Source organism: Pristis pectinata, chromosome 18 (genome assembly GCF_009764475.1).
Source record: "Pristis pectinata isolate sPriPec2 chromosome 18, sPriPec2.1.pri, whole genome shotgun sequence".
NCBI classification, from domain to species: Eukaryota; Metazoa; Chordata; class Chondrichthyes; order Rhinopristiformes; family Pristidae; genus Pristis; species Pristis pectinata.
Window position 1 is genome coordinate 15,925,196 of NC_067422.1, and position 17,732 is coordinate 15,942,927.

General features: G+C 41.2%; 1 protein-coding gene across 2 annotated transcripts in view; it reads right to left on the reverse strand.

Annotated features, from left to right (window-relative positions):
- The window catches only part of fam20a (FAM20A golgi associated secretory pathway pseudokinase), a 49,822-nt gene that overhangs the window by 14,492 nt on the left and 17,598 nt on the right, over positions 1–17,732 (reverse strand). For both annotated transcript variants that reach the window (XM_052032662.1, XM_052032661.1), the window contains exons 2-7: positions 14,555–14,730; positions 10,249–10,299; positions 6,894–6,972; positions 6,243–6,335; positions 4,224–4,339; positions 1,560–1,740 (exon numbers count right to left, since the gene is read on the reverse strand). In XM_052032662.1, the coding sequence (XP_051888622.1) occupies positions 1,560–1,740; positions 4,224–4,339; positions 6,243–6,335; positions 6,894–6,972; positions 10,249–10,299; positions 14,555–14,730 (696 nt within the window). The remainder of the gene's footprint in view (positions 1–1,559; positions 1,741–4,223; positions 4,340–6,242; positions 6,336–6,893; positions 6,973–10,248; positions 10,300–14,554; positions 14,731–17,732) is intronic.

The window sequence follows — 17,732 nt, forward strand, 5'->3', positions numbered from 1 at the left end:
TGGCTGTCTAGTCTATCTATGCCCTCATAATCTTATAAACTTCTATCAGGTCTCCCCTCAGTCTCTGCTGCTCCAGATTAAACAACCCAAGTTTGTCCAACCTCCTCTTATAGCACTTGCTCTCTAACCCAGGCAGCATCCTGGTAAACCTCTTTTGCACCCTCTCCAAAGCCTCCACATCCTTCCTATAATGGGCCGACCACTACTGAATACAATACTCCAGTTGTGGCCTAAGCAGAATTTTACAAAGTTGCAACATAACTTCCTAACTCTCGAACTCAATGCCTCAACTAATAAAAGCAAGCATACCATACACCTTCTTTACCATCCGTCAACCTGGAAGCTATCATGTGGCTAATACCCTCCACTTTCTCCTTGTCTCTGTTCCTCCCTGCTGGTGTAATCACTACTTCAACTTTCTAGCCCTTTGTACTGCTGGTTAACATGAAGGTGCAGTGGGAAGCAGAGTAGTCGCATCAGCTGAGAGAGATAAACTGATTGGCATTCAAAGGGCGTGCAGGGGTTAGCATTTCCAGCCACTCATGTCCAACATCACTCATCAATCAGAACAATCCTATGTGATTCCAGCTGAGAGCAATATAACTCCATTGCACAGATGCATAACTCTATGGGCAGACTGTAAATGGGCACCGATTACTGATTCTAACTGCTAAAAGCTCTGTGTTTAACACAGCTCTCAGCAAGATGATCCGATCAATGCACTGCACCACTTCCCTGCACTATCTATTGCTTCACACTGCAGCTCCCTCATGTGAGCACGTCATTTAGTTCCCCTCCATGATGGTGGCTGACAACAGAAAGGACACTCAACAGAAGGTTTACTATGAGCAATCTCTCTCATACTTTCCTGTCTTTCACACGATTCCCTAACTCAAGTAACTGGAAGGAATGCAGAACAAGCAGGGATGAAACATGAGCATGGAAATAACTTGGCATTGGGGCTCAGATGTAATTACTGGCAGTCCAGCAGGGTACCAACGGCATGAGTATATAATCTCCTAATAAAGTGGGCAGCTCCATTCAGTATAATCCACAGCAGGAATGCATCAATGTAATGAGCGAACCCTGAAGCACTGTCACAGGCATTCATTTATCAAGCTTCTGAAATGAGGCACAGCAGCCCATGCCACAATGTCAGCAGATGCCAGAGCATTCTCAGCTACACCCCACGATAATGGATACAATCGGAAAATAAAGACGCTTTTCATCAGTGGTTTGGTGAGGGTGAGGCGGCCTTTATATTGTCCTTAAGTTATGTCTGCTGTCATTGATGTAGATGCTTGCTTATTTACCAATGCAATGCAAATATTTCAAGTCCATATTCTTAGGTAATTTAAAAAAATTGAGGAGAAAACATGCAAGCTGCAACCTGTGCACTGAGCTGATGGAAAAGGGCCAAGCTGGGTTGTTTTTCTTATGATCCTCCTGTTACTGGCACTAACTAAACCTGTTTCATTTCTGCTGCAAACATCTGAATAGAAAGGCTGTTGTATCTCCCTGAAGCCAAATCAAGCATAACAATAAACCTAAAGCCTTACTCTGCTTTATCTGCAAATGTGTAGGACCTGCTCCATGGGTTCTTGATGAGTTCTCGCTGGGCAATGTAGAGGTCGGGCAGGAAGGCAGACACAGACCCTTCCACCTGGTGTGGTCTCCCGCACACTGCATACTCAGTCTTACAGGAATAAAGGCATTTTGAATAGAAACAAACATTGTGGTCTGTAAAAGAACAGAAACATCATAATTATTCATTTCCTTAGGTCCTGATGACCACATACGGGTTTAAACCTTTGAGTGGAGAAATAAAAAGGATCATCAGTTCTGCTGGAATGGAATCTGGGAGGTTCTGTCACTTCAGAAATGGTTGTTAGGGGGAGCATTGAGGGACCAAAAAGGAAATCTATTAGACACACAGGACAAGGCAGAGGAGAAATAAACACCTTATGCCTGTGTTACCAAGCAGGAAGGTGCTGTAAAGGATTCTTAAAAATGTGTCTGAGCAATCGTTCCCTCTTTTAAGAATCGTCTTTGGATGGGTATATTGTTCATTGGCATTGGCCAACTTTGAATGGTGTGTATGGTGCAGGCATGGAAAGATAGTTTGTACTCAAAAAAACTGATAGAAATTCTGAAATAAAAGCAGAAAATGTTGAAAACTCAGCTAGTCAGGCAGCATCTGCGGAAAGAAAAACAGAATTAATGTTTCAGATCGAAGACTCTTCATTAGAACCCAGAAAGAGAGAAAACAAGCTTGTTATAAGGGTGGATGAGGGAGGAATGGGACAGAGGCAATATCTCTGATGGGGTGGGGCCAGAGGCAGCCAGATGATTCTGATGTTTACAGAGCCATCTGGTTCATAAATTATTGAGGAGAGTTAGAGAGTTAGTATCTTGGCTTTGTTGTAATTTGGTTGTCCTTCAGAGATTAAATAATAGGAAAGTAGTTGGCATGTGAAAGGAGAGTATTGATGGTTCAAATATCTTGCTTCAGTCATTTAGGTAATCTATTTAGTTGAGTTGCCAAATTTAAGATGTTACAAGGTTGTCTGAATATCCATTTTTGCTGTGTAGAACTCCTCTCAGATGGTGAAATAGTTTTGCATTATAGAAAGATGATGAAATGCATCAAGCGTTTATCAAGAGAACATAAAATTAAAGAATACCAGAACAGAGTACTTGCACAGTACAAAGTTGATGTAAGTTGGCTGTTACACTAAAGAAACTATTTCTGAATTTAGACATTGAGAGCAGAGGTCTGACGACCTTACAATTTGACTGTCTTAGTGAAGATTTCAGAATAGGCTAGTGTTTCAGCATCTCTCTTTAAAGTACTAGAAAAATAATCGTTCATTCAGACTAACAACTGGGGTACATTATGAAGAAAAGTTTATGATGTAGGTATGGCATGGTTTTTTTCCCACAGAGGTTGATTGGTTCTGTCCAATTCTACAGTTAATACCTAACATAAGGATGAGTCCTCCAGAGGAGGTCCCTTGTTCCCAGGCAAACAATGTCCCTGGAAAAGTCTCTGATTCAGTGAGCATGTGTTTTGGGGAGGTGTAAGTGCCAGGACTTAGTGGTGGTACAAAGCACAAGAGTCATAGAACATAGAAGATAGAACAGTAAAGCACAGGAACAGACCCTTTGGCCCACAATGTCTGCACCTCACATGATGCCAAATTAAACTAAATATCTTCAGCCTGCACACGATCCATATCCCTCCATTCTCTGCCAATTCACGTGTCTATCTAAAAGCCTCTTAAACACCCATCTCATATCTGCTTCCGCCATTACCCCTGGTGGCCTGTTCCAGGCACCCCCCACACTCTGTGTAAAAAATCTTGCCCCACACATGTCCTTTAAACCTTCCCCCGCTCTCCTTCTGTGCATGTGCGCAGAGCACAAATACCTTTGTATCATCACAGATTGAAGACATTCAGAACAGGGAAAAGTTAGAGATAAAATTTTTGAAATCAGTGTGCTTCTTATCGGATAATCTGAGCAAGGAGACAAAATCAAAAGGGGTGAATGCTATAGGATCAAAGGGAGAGTGTGGGAGGAGAGTGAGGGCGGGGACAAAAGCCAAAGAGGATTGGGCAGAGAACAGAAATGGGGAGAGGACAAGTGGTTGAGCAGATGTTGGCGGACACAAGTGGAGGGAGAAGGCTGGGATCAGTGCCTGTGGGGGGGCAGGGAGAGGGATTATGAGATTTAAATGAGGGAAAGGAAATCAGAACATGGGTGAAGGAGTTGAGGACAAAACAAAGCAATCAACTAGTCTGACTAGACTTCTGAACCAATTCCCAGCATCGTCTGCAAGTAAGTGCCTGCACTGCTCATCACATATGAGAGGGATACCAGAATAACATTATTGTTTGTTTATATATTTTGAATGTGCTTCAACAGTGTGATGTCACATCCATGTTTGTAGTGTAAATGTTCAACTGTTTAAACGTTGCCACTAAAAGTTATTGCCTCACCACAACGTGAAACCTACACTTCCTTCCTAGTTATAGGCTGTCCTCCCTTCCTTTGTGCCTCCTGATTCAGGTTAGAAATTATGGCCAAAATATGGCATGATGACTAAATTATTTTTAACTCATCTGTTAGAAGCAAACAAAAGAGCTATTGAGCTTCTGCCTTGTACATAAATATTCTGCCTTGATCTACAGAGGGCAGAGTTTGGCCTCTTGCTTCATTACCTGGTGAGGTGAAAAAACTCCCTTTCAAATCCTCATTTTGGGTCAGGTCTTGAATTTCTTTACTTAGGTGAACTCTTCTACCAGCCACTGGGGGAACTCGGCGGAAATCGAGAATTCTTTAAAAGAAAGTACAAATTCATCAACAAATACAACAAATGGCATGTCTGAAAGATGAACCTTTGATGCAGAAATATGTGTCTTTGGGAATGCAAGCTTAGGATGTAATTGTGTATCTGCTTTCATATGTGTGTACATGCCTGCTTTTGTCTGTGCATGTGTGTGTCTCTGCCAAGTGTGTGCATGTGACTGCCAGAGTGCACATGTCTGTGTATGTGTGCCAAGTTTGCGTGTGTGTGTGTGTGTCTGTATGTGTGCACACATGTGTCCATGTATGTTTGTGTGTGTATGCTTTGTGTGAGTGTGCCATGTGTGTGTGCGTGCGTGTGTGTGTGTGTGTGCGCGCCTCAGTGTGTGTGTGTGTGTGTGTGTGTGTGTGTGTGTGTGTGTGTGTCTACTCCAGTCCATCTGCTGTTTTGCATCCATTTGGTTTTGGAAGAACTCTTAGAATTCTGAACAACTGCACTGTTGTTCGTGATGAATAACTCTAAGGGCCTCTTGACGGTGCTTGTGATTGAAATTCTCTGGTAAGGGGGTTAGGGGTTAGGGGTTGCAGGGAGAAGGCAGGACAATGGGGTTGACAAAATCAGCCATGATTGAATGCTGGAGCAGACTCAGTGGGCCGAATGGCCTAATTCTGCTCCTATAGCTTATGGTCTCTGTATAAACCATGACAAGAACACAACAAATTAGCAGCAGGAGTAGGCACCTGGCTCTTCAAGTGAAAGGGAAGAAAATTGTGCCAGTACTCCAGGTATGGCTTCACCAACACCCAGTACAAATGTAACAAAAGATCCCTATTTTAAACTCTGACCCCTTTGAATAAAAGCTGAAATGTCATTTGCCATCTTAACTATCTTTTGCACCTGCCTGCTAACTTTTTGTGGTTCATGCAGAAGAACACCTAGATCCCTCTGAACTTCACTCATTTCCATTTGAAATTAGTCTGCCTTTGATTCGACCTACAAAGTGCATGACCTCATGTTTTCCCACACTAAACTCCATTTAGCAAGATTTTGCCCACTCACTCAACTTGTCTTTCTATGTCCCATTGCAGGGTTACAATATCCTCACTGCAACATGCCCTTCTACATGTCATTGACAAGAGTACCATTAGAGCTTTATGGTTAGCCAATGGCAATGATAAAGTGTGGAAATCTCCCCTTTCTCGCCTCACTACTATGCAGATTATTATCTTAACTCAGAGCTCACAATAGTGCCAGCCCTGTCCAACATTGCACCATTTCATACATACAATCTATCAGTCTCTGCCACTGGACAATTTAAGGTTCACAGCTAAATTAGTGCCAAACTGTGTCAGACTTGAGAGCACTCTGATTCCTTGGACTGAGTCAATCAGGGATGGGTGTGGGGGAAGTGTAAAATGCACTTTTGGCACAGACACAAAACAGGCAATAAGCTGCCCATTGCAAGCATTGACTGAATTTTCATTCCAGTGACTCTACTAAAATTAAATTTTACCTTCTTGATCTCTAGACTGAATACAAGGCCCATGCTGGAGTAGGAGGATTGCAATGTTGTAAACTGACATTGGACAGAGGAAGTAAAAGACCAGCTGTACTCCTCCAAGTACACTTTCTGTCAGGGAAGAACGCTGCTTCAATTCACTGCTGTAGGAGCAGAAGGGGATGTAGGTAAATGGATAATGTGGAACAGATAATGCAGCAATTTAGTGAACTTCTCATTCCACAGATACGGTTTTGGAAATAACGTGAATTTGAATTAAAATCACCTTTCCATCCAGTTGTTTTCATGGGTGGATGTGTTTTGTGGATCACTTATTTTTTTAAGTACACAGAATCCTAGAAATTTAGCATAAAATTCATCCTTTTCCCAAGTTAGGACATTAGATTTCTTACACAGGGTAAACCAGGGCCTTACCTGTCCAGGTGAAATGCAGCGATTTCAGCATTATGTCTTTGAATGTCAACAAAATAAAAAACATCCGCTGGAGTCTCCTCTTCTCGCTTCTGCCTGAGAAAATGAACAAAACCCTTCTTAGTGTCGTGGATCCTTCATCCTACAATAAATGAAAGGGTGATGCATAATGGTGCCCACCTCGCTATCCTTAGTTCTCCAGTTGCTCCTTCCTATCTCTTTCCTCAGCTACTCCTGACCTTGTGCAGACTGCTGTGTGGCCAGCAGCTGAAGATGCCCACCGCAGATGGGCTTGAGTGTGTCATGTGCTGGAACATACTGGAGTCGTCGTTTGTTGTGAGTTGTTTTGTACTTTGCGCACATCTTTTAAATCCTGAGCCTATGTAGCAGTGTATGCAATTGACTCCAACACTATTGCTTACTTCTGCATTATAAAGAGGCGGTGGAATCTTTTTATTAAACTTGGGAGTAGTTGCAAAGTCTACTGCCATTATGAAAACTCATAAGAGACTGATAGAGACTTGAGCACAAAATTCTTGGTTAACATTCTAAAGCAGTACAGCAGGAGTCCTCCACATATGGAGGTGCTGTTTTTCAGCTGAGGCACTGAAGTGAATATATTCTCTATTGATGGGTGTTGGTAACTTAACTTACCTCATAGGTTTGAAGATTGCTTTTCCAAAGTTCTGAAATTTTAACAGTACTTTCAGATGGGCTCCACTTGGTTTCACAACTTGTGGAGAAAAACATAAGGTAACTTCTAACAGATGAAATTGTGTTCATATAACATATACAAGTCTCACTAGAACAGCAACTTCAGATGCAACACGCTATCCACGTCAAATCATAACTCAGAATGAAAATGTTGGCAAGTTTTGTTGCTTTCTAACAGAGGTACTGCTTTGGGTTTTATAATGAGAGGAGGCACTCTATTTTAGTGAGACATCTACATTTTCTCCCCACATCTCTCATCCTTTGATTATAACTATAATTCTTACATTGAGGGAAAAGTGCAGCCTTCTGCGGAATGAATCCCAAACAATTAAGCTAAGTGGAGTCTGTTTTTGCATTTCGGAATGGAAAAAATTCCCAACTGGCGCCATACAAATCAGGTTACAGATAGCTGTATGGTTATATCATGACCTTTTGTTTCAGAGTGGAAGGATATCAACCTTGGATATGCTCAACCTATATATTGCTTTATGTGGATCTTTAGATCTTGATATATAGGCACCTATTGCCCTAAAACCGCTATCTTTGTGCCCACTAATACAATTTGATTCAACACAAAGGCAAAGGCAAGATTTCACTTGCAAAATGACCTTTGCATCAGTCTTAAAACTAGAATACGCAATAGAACTGAGGTCAAATACACAGTGGGGGGAAATAATGCGAAAAATGCATGCTGAATATCATACGCAAAAGCACACTGAGAGACAAGTTCAACACTCTATTGAGTTGGGCTTACATTAGAACAAGAGATCTGTTCACTTTTCGGCAGGTGAGACAGGTGATATTGCCAGGAACGGTCTGAATCATATCACCAGTTACATAGAACAGAACAGTACAGGAACAGGCCCTTTGGCCCACAGTGTTGTGCCAAACTAATTGAACTAGTAATTAAATGCCTAACTAAACTAATCCCTTCTGCCTATACAATGTGCATACCCCTCCATTCTCTACACATTCATGTGCCTATCTTAGAGCTTACTAAATGCCTCTACCATGTTTGCCTCCACTTCCACCCCTGGCAGTGCATTCCAGGCACCCACCACTCTCTGTGTAAAACATTACCCCACACATCTCCTTTGAAATTACCCCTCTCACCTTAAATGTGTACCCTTTAGTATTAGACATTTAACCCTTGGAAAAGATACCAGCTATCTACTATGTCTATTCCCCTCATAATCTTATAAACTTCTATCAGGTCTCCCTTCAGCCTCCACCACTCCAGAGAAAACAACCCAAGTTTGTCCAACCTCTCCTGATAGCACATGCCCTCGAATTCAGGTAGCATCCTGGTAAACCTCTTCTCACCCCTTCCAAAGCCCTCACATCCTTCTGTTTTATGAGAGCGAAATCATGTTTGAACAATTTAGTAGATTTCATTGAGGATGCGGAACCAGTGTAGGGTGGGGTGGGCAACCAGCAGGTGCCATGTATTTAGATTTCCAAGAGGCTTGCAATAAAGATCCACATAGAAAGATATGGGTTCATGGTACGGAGAGTAATATTTTGGTGTGGATAGAGAATTAGTTAACCAATGAAAAGCAGATAGCAGGGATAAATGGTCAGTTTTCAGGTGCCACAGGGAGTAGAGCTGGGCCTCAAGGATATACAGTACAAGGTTTTGGAGAAATGGACAGGTGTATTGTATCAATGTTTGTTGCAGATACAAAAATAGTTGGGAACGTTAGTAGTGAGGAGGACACAAAACTTTACAAAGGACATTAATTGATTAACTTAGTGGGCAAAACCACGACAGGTGGAGCATGATGTGAGACACCAACTTTGGTAGGAAGAATCGAAAAACAGAATATTACTTAAATGGTGTAACGCTTTTAAATCATGGAGTTCAGAAATATCTGGGTGTCCTAGCAGAAGAAACACAGAAAGTTAGCATGCAGGCATTGCAATTAATTATGAAGGATAATGGGATGTTGGTCATTATTATGAGAGGCATGGTATAAAAGTAAGTTTTGGTCTTTACTGAAGGAAAGAAATCGTTGCCTTCTCAGGCATCATGGAGGAGGTTCATTAGTTGGATTCCAAATACAAAGAGATTATTTAGATTAAAGCTAAAGCAGATTGAACCAATAAAGTCTAGAGTTTAGAAGAATGAGAGATCGCTTTATTGAAACATGTAAGATTATTAGGATTGGCTATTTTTTTCTAAATGGCTGTTCAACAAAATTGCTTCAATAATTTTTCTAAATTTTATCTTCCAATGGAATGAAATTTTAATCTGAATTTAAACCATTTCCCATGTAAGAAACAAATGTCACACAGTTTTGTAAAAAAAAGACTATGTCGTGGCAAAATAGAACAGAGTACAGGAAACCTCATCTCGCCCAGAACAGTAGCTGGCTCTACTCCAGGCTATTGCTCTGTAAGATTCAGCCACAATGGTAACCTACTACTGGTTAAATATCAGATAAGGAAGTGACAGTCCACTTAGTGAATTTAATTCACCCTATACTGGGTAATACACAGACCCACACAGGCAGTTTTGGCTCCAGCCTTTATCCTTCTGCTCCATATCAAATCAAACATCTGATATGGGCACATTTGGGCACAAGGTCCACTTCTCCACTTTTCTTAGAGACAAACACCACTTTATCAGCTGCAAAAGTGTTTACATCCTTCTGCCAAGGAGAAAACCATACTTGTGTGGGTGGAAAGAAATGTCATGTATTTATAGTAAACATCCATACTATAGACTCCAGTTAAACTGATTTGACGCAATCTGCAATGCTAGCAGTGATCAAGGGCCACAGAGCCAAATGCTTCAAACAAAAGCCCATTCATAAAAAGGAGCTGGTTGAACAAATTGTCAGCAGACTTTCTTACCATAGCTGAATGTGAAAAAGTTATAGCAGTACTAATTGTACCAGAGAACTCCAACCACAAACAACACAAAGTCAAGTTGCTCTTCTATCGATTCATACTTGCCCTTCCCTTGGTCTGAGCAGCTGCAAAGTTTACTTTAAACCAGCACAAACACTCCAATTATTGCACAAGGAAAAGAGTGAGGGAGAGTGTCCAAATTCCAAAACATCATCAACCACTCTCTCAGTTACCTCACCTAGTTCTGAGGTTTAAAATGAAATGCAAAGTCACCTCATTTAGCCCATGACTGTAAAGGATCTAAAATGATTAAAATTTAATTATTTTAGATCTTATGCTAAACCTGAAATCAAACAGGAATGTGAGGTCACAGCAAGGTCAACATTCCTTCTAGAAATGAAAGAAAACTGTTCAGGATGAAGAAAGTTAAATGCTCTCCTACCTTCTTTACAGTTGCACCTCCCCTTCAGAGCTTTTTCATCATATGTATAATCTGCAAAATATGTAAAAAAAAACTTATTTATTAAATGAAAGCTGTAATCCCAAGGGTAAATAGACTATCATTGTGGATACAGTGAAGCAGTTTACATCTTGGAGTACTCGAAGAAGTGACAGGACGGATTCATAGTACAAGACAAGTCTGTTTCCACACCACAGCAAAGCAAGACTCCTTGGGTAGGGGTGGCATCTCATACCACTCAAGCCTATCAACACACAGCTTGTAATTCCAGCTCAAAAAATGCCCATTGCGTCATTTTGACCTCCTGGATTCTTAACTAAAATGGAGCATATTTAAGTTTTTGAAGAAAGTTGCCAATCCCATGCATGTACCACATCTGAGTGCAGTTGAGCAGAACTCTCGCTCTTTTGATGGGTAAGCTTTGTCACCAAGCAGTACGATAGGGTGCTGCCAGCCATAAATCTGTAGTGTAGCTGATTGGTTCAGATTGGTTGCTGCAGTGTTGTGGCATTATACGATTTTCAGAAGTTTGATTTTTACATAGATTATATGGGAATATGGATAACTATTCCCCTTAATTTAAGAGAAAAGCTTCCAAACAGAGATATACAAGAATTTAGAACTTTAAAAATATCTGATTGGTGCAAGCTTGTGACAAAGTTTGATGAAAGCTGCTTCTGTTCCGAATAAGTAAATAGACTGAAAAGGAAAATCAACATTTGAGTTTATGCATTGCCACCACCAAACTCCACAGCTGACCACTGACTTCTGTGTTACTGGCAATAACTCTTATCATCAACTTACTGGTACCATTCATTAATATTTTAGCCCCTCCATACTTTGTGTAGAACGCCTGCAGAGAAGAGTTTCAGCCCCATTGGCTAAAACCCAATTAATGTCCTAAAAGTGACAAGTTTGTGGAGCCAGACAACAGAGGTAGGGTTTAAATGAATGCTTCTCCTCGGTATTCACTAAGGGGAAGGATATTGTCATTGGAGAATTCAGGGAGAGGGTTGGTGAAATTTTAGAACATGTAATCATTAAAAAGGAGGAGGTGTTGCTTGTCTCTGGAAACTTAAAGGTGGATAAATCCCCAGGACTTATGAGATACATCTCAGGCTGCTATGGGAGACAAGGAAGGAAATTGCTGGGGCTCTGACAGAGATTGTTAAATCCTTACTGGCCACATATGAGGTGCAAAATGATTGGAGGACAGCAAATTGTGGTACCTTTACTCAAAAAGGGCAGCAGGGATAAGACAAATTATTACATTGACTCTGACATCGGTGGTAGGGAAATTATTGAAACAATTCTAAGGCTCGAGATTAATCTACATTTGGAAAGGCAGGGATTAATCAAAGATTGTCAGCATGGCTTTATTAAGGGGAGATCCTATCTGATCAATTGAATTTTGAGAGCAGATAACAATATGTATTGACAGGGCATTCCAGTTGATGTAGTCTATATGACTTTACTGAGAAATTTGAGAAGTCCCACATGGAGACAGGCCCAAAAGGTTAGAGCCCTTTGTATCCAGGGCAAATTAGTAACTTGGGTCCAAATTTGATTTGGTAATAGGAGGGAGGGGTGATGGTAGAGAAATGTTTTTGTGATTGAAAGCCTCTGATCAGTGGTGTAACACTGCTGGAACCCTTATTGTTTGTTTATCAATTCCAGAGGTATGTCAGAGGTATGATCAGTAAGTTTGCAGATGACACAAAAATTGATGGTGTTGTTGATAGTGAGGAGGCTACAGGATGAAATTAATCAGTTGGTAAGATGGGCAGAGCAACGGCAGATGGAATTTAATCCTGGTAAGTGTGAGGACTTTGGGAGGACATACCCTAGGGAGTATTGAGTAACAGAGGGACCTCAGTGTACAAGTCCAAGGATCCCTGAAGGTGGCAGCACAGGTAGATAAGGTGGTGAAGAAGACATATGGAATGCCTGCCTTCATTAGCTGACATATAGAACATAAGAGCAAGGAGATTACGGTGCACATTTATAAAACACTGATTAGGCCACAGCTGGAGTACTGTGAGAAGTTCTGTCCATCATACTAAGGCAGGACATGATTGGACTGGAGAGGGTGCAAAGATTGACTGGGATGTTGCCTGGGATGGGTGTTTCAGTTATGAGAAGAGCCTGGGTATTCTAGTTTATTTTCCTTGGAACAGAGGAAGTTGAGGGGGAGAGCTGACGGAGGTATACAAAATTATGAAGGGCACAGATAAGGTAGATTATAGGTAACTTTTTCCATTGAGAGAAGTACCTAAAACTAACGGAGATTGGTTTGGGGTAAGGGAGGTTTAGAGGGGTTCTGTTGAAGAACATTTTCACCCAGAGGGTGGTTGAAATGTGGATCACACTACCTAAGTGGGAGGTGAAAGCAGCTACTCTCACAACATTTAAACAATCCAGATGAGCACATGACTCACTAAGGCATGGCCAGCTACAGATTGAATCTTGGTAATTGGGGTTAGTATAGATGGGTGCTTTATAGTTGGCATTAACATGGGAGGACAAAAGACTTGGTTCTGTGCTCTTGGCTCAGCGACTTGAAGACAGAAAAAACTGGTGTCTTTACTTCAAGCCAATACCAATGTCGTTCATTCCATGAATATATTTGTTACTTTAATAATCCATTTTAGGATCCATTACACACATGAGTAAATAGAATTTATAGTAAAACTTTAAACTTAAATTGCTGGAAAAACTCAGGAGGTCAGACAGCATCTGTGGTGAGAGGAACTGAGGTAAATTTTCAGGTCAGCAACCTTTTATCAGTGTATCTTTACTTCTGATAAAAAGGTCATCATTTAGGAATGCTAACTCTGTTTCGCTCTTTACAGATATACCTGACTTGCTAAGTATTTCCAGCATTTTCTGTTTTATTTCAGATTCCAAGAATCTGCAGTTTTTGGTATTAGAATTTAAAATAATCAATGAACTGTTTAGCATTGACAAGCCACTGAGCAGGCATTAAAATATTGACATACTAAGAAGGCTAGTCAGAACTTTTTTTTATATTAAACAGCACACAAATTCATGGGCTATTTAGCTTATTAGTAATCAGTTTATTTGTTTTGGTTGAACTCAGCTCAGACCAACTTGTTTAAGTCTGCACTCATCAAACAATCAATAATTTTATTCACTCAACAGTAATTACTCTTCTACTGAGGTGAAGTCATTCCAAAGATCACAATTGATGATTACATTATCACTGAGACCCAATTCATCTCCAAAGACTCTCACAATGTTATGGATTAGAATGGAGGTCTGACAGTTTCCGAATGAGCTGTTATTAATTCACAGAATAGCTATGCCAGTGATGTTTATTGCTATTTATAATGTGATTTAATATTGCCTGTTAAATGGTTATTTGTGGAAACAATATCTTTTAAATGTCATGTAATAGTTGTAACAAAACCTGATTATTGCTTAATTTCTAACTGCAAGTTTTACAGTAACCAAAGGTTTACTGTACAACTTGCACAAACCTCACAGCAAGTCTTTGTGATGAGCTGGTCTCATAATATACTCACTCATCCTCCCTCAGTCTATTGAACTCACAGCTGCCACTGAAATGTGACTCATAGAAACGGTGGAACTTTCCACTTGCAGCATAGACACACACACACCCAGTGAATAAGTAATTTAACAGAGTGATGATCAGGGTGGAAAGTCAGTCTAACAATGAAATTATATGTATTTCCACATAAGAGGGTGTTGATTGAGCAAGGTCACATTTTCATGTTTTGACTGGTGAGATGGTTCGCAATGGCTGTGCTGATTCAAGATGCTCACACTGAGCACCCAATAAAGCTTGAGCAGTATCCTGCTATTTGACTGCGTGGGCAGGGGCAAAATGTTTGCCCAGAGTGCCCAAAGCAAGGTCAGAGTAGTACTCAGTCTCTCCAAAGGGAATGTGGTTGGGTGGGGGAAGGAGAGATGGGGGAGGATGGGTGAGTGTGTCACGTCATGTCTTCCTGGTCTGATCCATAGAGAGTTGGAGCAACCTCTCGAATGTAGGTGACTAAATACTAACAGGCTAAGCAAAAGATGTATCCTGATTTTACCAAAGCTTGTACCATTTATACACTGGCAACATAACATTGAAATCAACTGCAGGTTAGGAAGTGGCTTGTGTGGAGTATAAATCAGGTAGATCACATGATTTGGTGTTGTGCATTCACTCTTGAGGTGTGAGTCACTGTTTGCACCAACTCAGATCAACTGCAGTCAGAAAATATCTTTCTCTATCAGTAGCAGTACTTGGACTCCTTACCAACTTCACTGATACCAAGAATGGCCAAATCTTCAAGCAGAAGATCCAGAAAGGGGTCAGCTCGTGGATACAGTGCATAACGATCTATCGTTAAGTGGAACTTCAGCCAGTTGGAAGACTGGTAAGCCTGAGAGCTGTACCATGCACCTGTGACATTCCCAGTTCGTGCTCTTTTCCTTTGTGTACAGCATGTAAAAGAAAGCACATTAAGTTAATGAACGTAATGACAGTACTGGTCTGACAGTGCCCAAAACTGCATAAAACCACAAACTGGCCCTTATCTCACTGTTCATGGGCTTGTATTTTTATCACTGGTTTCACATTGCTGTGGAAACAAGCCTGCATCAGGGATCAGCAATTAGGATTTGGAAGATTAAAATGTAATGACAAATAGATGAGTAACCCAGAGGCATAAGCAGAACTCTAGCTGAAAAGTAAGATAAGATATCTTTATTAGTCACACGTACATCAAAACACACAGTGAAATGCATCTTTTGTGTAGCGTTCCGGGGGCAGCCCGCAAGTGTCACCACGTTTCTGGTGCCAACATAGCATGCCCATAACTTCCTAACCCATATGTCTTTGGAATGTGGGAGGAAACTGGAGCACCCGGAAGAAACCCACGCAGACACGGGGAGAACGTACAAACTCCTTACAGTCAGTGGCCAGAATTGAACCCGGGTCTCTGGCGCTGTATAGCGTTACGCTAACCACTACACTACCGTGTTGGTAGTAGGATGTTTTCTTCCAGGTGAAACAAAGACTAATAAGCAGCAAGGAAATGTTTTATGGGAAGTTCTTGCGGTAAACAGCAAGGCTGAATTTTATAATGAGAAATTCTTTGGTTTATCTGTCCCAGAGTTTCTGCAGGTGTAGGTCCATAGTTCCCTGAGAGTGGTAACACAAGTGGATAGGGCGGTAAAGTAGGTGTACAGTATGTTTGCCTTCATCGGTCGGGGCCTTGAGTATAAAAGTTGAGAAATCATGTTGTAGCTGTACGAAACATTGATTAGACCCAATTTGGAATATTGTGTGCAGTTCTGGTTGCCACACTGTAAGAACATTGTGGAGGCTTTGGAGAGAGCGCAGAGAGGTTCAGCAGCATGTTGCCTGGATTGGTGTGTATTAGCTACAAGGAGAAGTTGGACAAACTTGGATTGTTTTCTCTGGAGTATCTGAGGCTGAGGGGTGACCTGATAGAAGTATTTCTATCAGATAGTCAGCGTCTTTATCCCAGGGTAGAAATGTCAAACACTAGAGGGCATAGGTTTAAGGCGAGAGGGGGAAAGTTTAAAGGAGATTTTCAAGGCAAGTTTCTTCTACATAGAGAGTTCTAGGTGCCTGGAATGTGCTGCCAGAGAAGATGGTAGAAGCCGATACAATGGTAACGTTTAAGAGGGCATTTAGACAGGCACATAAACAGGCAGGGAAAGGAAAAAAATGGACCATATGCAGGCAGATGGGATCAGTTTAATTTGGCATCATGGTCCGCAAAGACACTGTGGGCCAAAGGATCTGTTCCTGTGCTGTGTTCTTCTACATTCCATGTTTTAAGGGCAAGAACATGGAAAGCATTTCCTCCTTAAGTTTGGATAACCTCATATCCTTCTCTTCTCTTATTGCTATGATACTTTCAAATCCTCCCATCATTTAAGATCATTGAAACTGAGCTGGAGTGAAAAGACCACAAATACCAAAAGAAATTGCTCAATAATGGCCTAGGATAAAAACCTGACAGAAATTTATGCTAAATGTTCTTTTTGAGAAATATAATTCTCAGATTTAGGCTAAGCCCAGAGGAAAACTCTCCTTCTACTTTCTGTAGATTAGATTTTGAATGAAATCTTATGAAATAGAAGAAAATGTGAAACTCAGTTTTTGAGTCTCAGATACTTTTGCATACATTAGTTTGAAGCTGGCAGCCACAGTGCTATAGAGAGTCATACAGCACAGAACCAGGCCCTTCAGCCCAACTTGTCCATGCTGTCCAAGGTACCTACCTAAGCTAGTCCCACTTGCCTCTAAACCTTGAACTGGGCCAAGCTCACAAGATATCTTGGTGATAGGACTATGGAAATATAGTGATTAACTCAGAGTTCTGACCATTAATCATAAGGATGAGTGGTGGCTGGGGAATTTAAACTGAAATAGTTAAATAAAATAAAAGCTAATCTTAGTAGCAGAAAATAGGAGACCATTGGATTGTTGTAAAAACCCATCAGGTTCACTAATGTCCTTTAGGGAAGGAAATATCCCATTCTTCCTGCCTGAACCACATATAACTCCAATGTGGTTGACTCTTATCAGAGGTAATTAGGGATGTACATTTAATGCTGCCATTGCCAGTGGCATCCACATCCTGTGAACAAATAATTAAAAATATCCTTATTCTGGCTTCTGCCCTCTTTCTTTCCGGTCCTGATGAAGGGACTGGGCCTGAAACGTCGACTGTTTATTTCCCTCCATGGATGCTGCCCGACCTGCTGAGTTCCTCCAGCACTTTCTGTGTATTGCTCCAGATTCCAGCATCTGCAGATATTTTTGTGTCTCTAATTAAAAAGCTTGCTTTATTGCTGATGTACTGCATGATCCTGGTCTGAAATAAATCTGTCAGCAGTTCACCCATGGCATGCAAAAATATAATGTCACTGTTTCTGCACTTTTCTAGCTGGGGTTCAGATTTCAAGGGATTCTAATTGTTTTGTTGTCATTAGAAGGGTTGCCTGGCAGCCTGTAGGGACCGACTACAAGCACGAGGAATTCACGACTAGCAACTGTACATAACCTTCTAAGGCTCTGGCAGTCTGGGTTAGTGCTAACACCACATCAGAGCTAGCAGGCTCTGAGAAACTATGCCAGCAAAAGTGCCTCCTGTAAACACTCAGGTTTCTGTTGGATCTGAATGTCTTTTTCTGGCTTCAATATGGCAAAATCCATTTTGAAGGCATAGATTGCATGGCTGCTTAGACATCTGCTTGCTCGCAGATTGGTGGGTGTGCTGAGGAAACACTCGGCAGCAGTAGTGTAGCTAGACCAGGCACAATTGAAGTTTCTGCATCTCGGATAATACCAATATCAGTGTATCTAGAACCTCATGTCCTGTCAAATGGCTAAACCTAAGCCAGATAGTGGGTCAGATTCAGATGTGCCAGACTTGGCTAAGGAAGATGATAGCTCC